The sequence below is a fragment of the Cornus florida genome, unplaced genomic scaffold, assembly GCF_030987335.1.
Source record: "Cornus florida cultivar Cherokee Brave unplaced genomic scaffold, ASM3098733v1 CherokeeBrave_3.0.0_Hap2_Chr05, whole genome shotgun sequence".
NCBI classification, from domain to species: domain Eukaryota; kingdom Viridiplantae; phylum Streptophyta; class Magnoliopsida; order Cornales; family Cornaceae; genus Cornus; species Cornus florida.
This window is the reverse complement of record NW_026775575.1, coordinates 34,274,216-34,275,740: the sequence shown is the minus strand read 5'-3', so window position 1 is coordinate 34,275,740 and position 1,525 is coordinate 34,274,216. Positions and strand designations below refer to the sequence as shown.

Here is a 1,525-nt window from a genome sequence, read left to right as displayed (position 1 = left end):
CTAAGTTAAAAGTTGATTGATAATTTAAGCTGTAGTGTACCTTATGTGTTTGGTTGATCCTGTGTTTGAGTTCGACCTCACCTAGTTTGGCTCTTTTAGCTAATCTCAAGCTTGAGTTCAAACTATAATAAGAAAAAATTTAACTATAAGCGGAACAAGTTCTAATAAACGAGTCATATTCACAAGTCCTGGTGAGCAAATTCCAAAATACCCATTCACGACTAAGGTAGTGAACTAACAAGTTAGTTATATTCAGATGATTTTAGCCTTATTTCATGTTTTGCGTGTTGTGACAAAAATAGACATAGAAACCCTGTAGGAATTAAGACAACTACTTCTATTTAAAAAGGCTATATATAACCATATTAATTGAATGGCTAGTAAAAGTTTTCTGCTAATGTGTTTAACCACCCTCACTTGCAAAAATAGGCTAATCATTTAGTGGCCAAAAGTACCTCAATGACAATGGGTGGTCATTGTTTTAAGCCCTTCCTTAAATTACCTTCTCAAAACCGTAGCAACAAAACCCAAATATTGTTAGCCATATCTATCTTTACGCATTGCTCACACGCAAATCACACGCCAGACCATCCTCATTTAAACCTCCAAAAAAGGCAACCACAGTTCCATTCAAGGAAAAAGAAGACACATTAGCCATGTCTACTGTCTTCTTTATCTTCTCTCTTGTCCTCTCCCTCACCTTCCAACCCGGTCTGTTTGCCGCAGACCCCAAGGGTAATGGAAGCAACCAAATTTCACGTGCGTGTGAGCACTCTCCGCACAAGGAGTTTTGCCTTTCCGTCTTTCAGGCTGACCCTGCAAGCACAAATGCAGATATCAAAGGCCTTGCCACGATCGCTCTCAAGCTAGCTGTTAAAAATACCACTGAAATATCGGTCCGAGTCAAGAGCTTGCTTAGTGACGGCACTTTAGAACCCGGTGTGCAGGAGGACATCTATGACTGCAATAAACAGTACCTGGACGCGGTGGCACAGATTGATCATGCTGTGGTGGGTTTCAATATGAACGACTATCAGAATGTCGAGACTTGGATGAAGACTGCTGCAACTCAGATCCTCACATGCCAGAACAAAGTCAAGGACATGAAAAGCGGTGTTGCATTGGAGTTGTCTAAGAAGAGCCACGCTGCTCACCAGCTGATTAATACAGCTTTGGGCGTTGTCCATGCCGTGGCTCACTAGTGATGCCCTGTCATTGTGATCTTGGGTGCACGGATCCATGTCTCTATTGTCTTCCTGTTCTTATATAAATATGAAAATCAGTCAGTATACAGATTGATTTATATATATTCTCAGAAAATGGTTGTGAAAGTTGTGACTGACCAACCAATTTTTTAACACTAGCACATTTTTTTAGTCTGAGGAATAGAATGTAATGAAAAGAAAAGGAGGGTTAAAGCTTGTTGGTGGCTCATGTTGTAAGAAAGGCATGTATAGTGCATTTTATGGACACCGCACATTTGGCCATGAAATATGTGCGCGTGCAATCGTCAACAAATAATATA

At 40.3% G+C, this 1,525-nt stretch overlaps 1 protein-coding gene across 1 annotated transcript; it reads left to right on the top strand.

Annotated features, from left to right (window-relative positions):
- The first annotated feature begins 615 nt into the window (after positions 1-615).
- On the top strand, positions 616-1,525 carry LOC132310102 (pectinesterase inhibitor-like). Its single transcript, XM_059808328.1, has one exon. The coding sequence runs from the start codon at positions 657-659 to the stop codon at positions 1,200-1,202; it is 546 nt and encodes a 181-aa protein (XP_059664311.1). The 5' UTR covers positions 616-656; the 3' UTR covers positions 1,203-1,525.

Coding starts and splice junctions, on each gene's coding strand:
- LOC132310102 (XM_059808328.1), top strand. CDS start 657: ATGTCTACTGTCTTCTTTATCTTCTCTCTTGTCCTCTCCCTCACCTTC.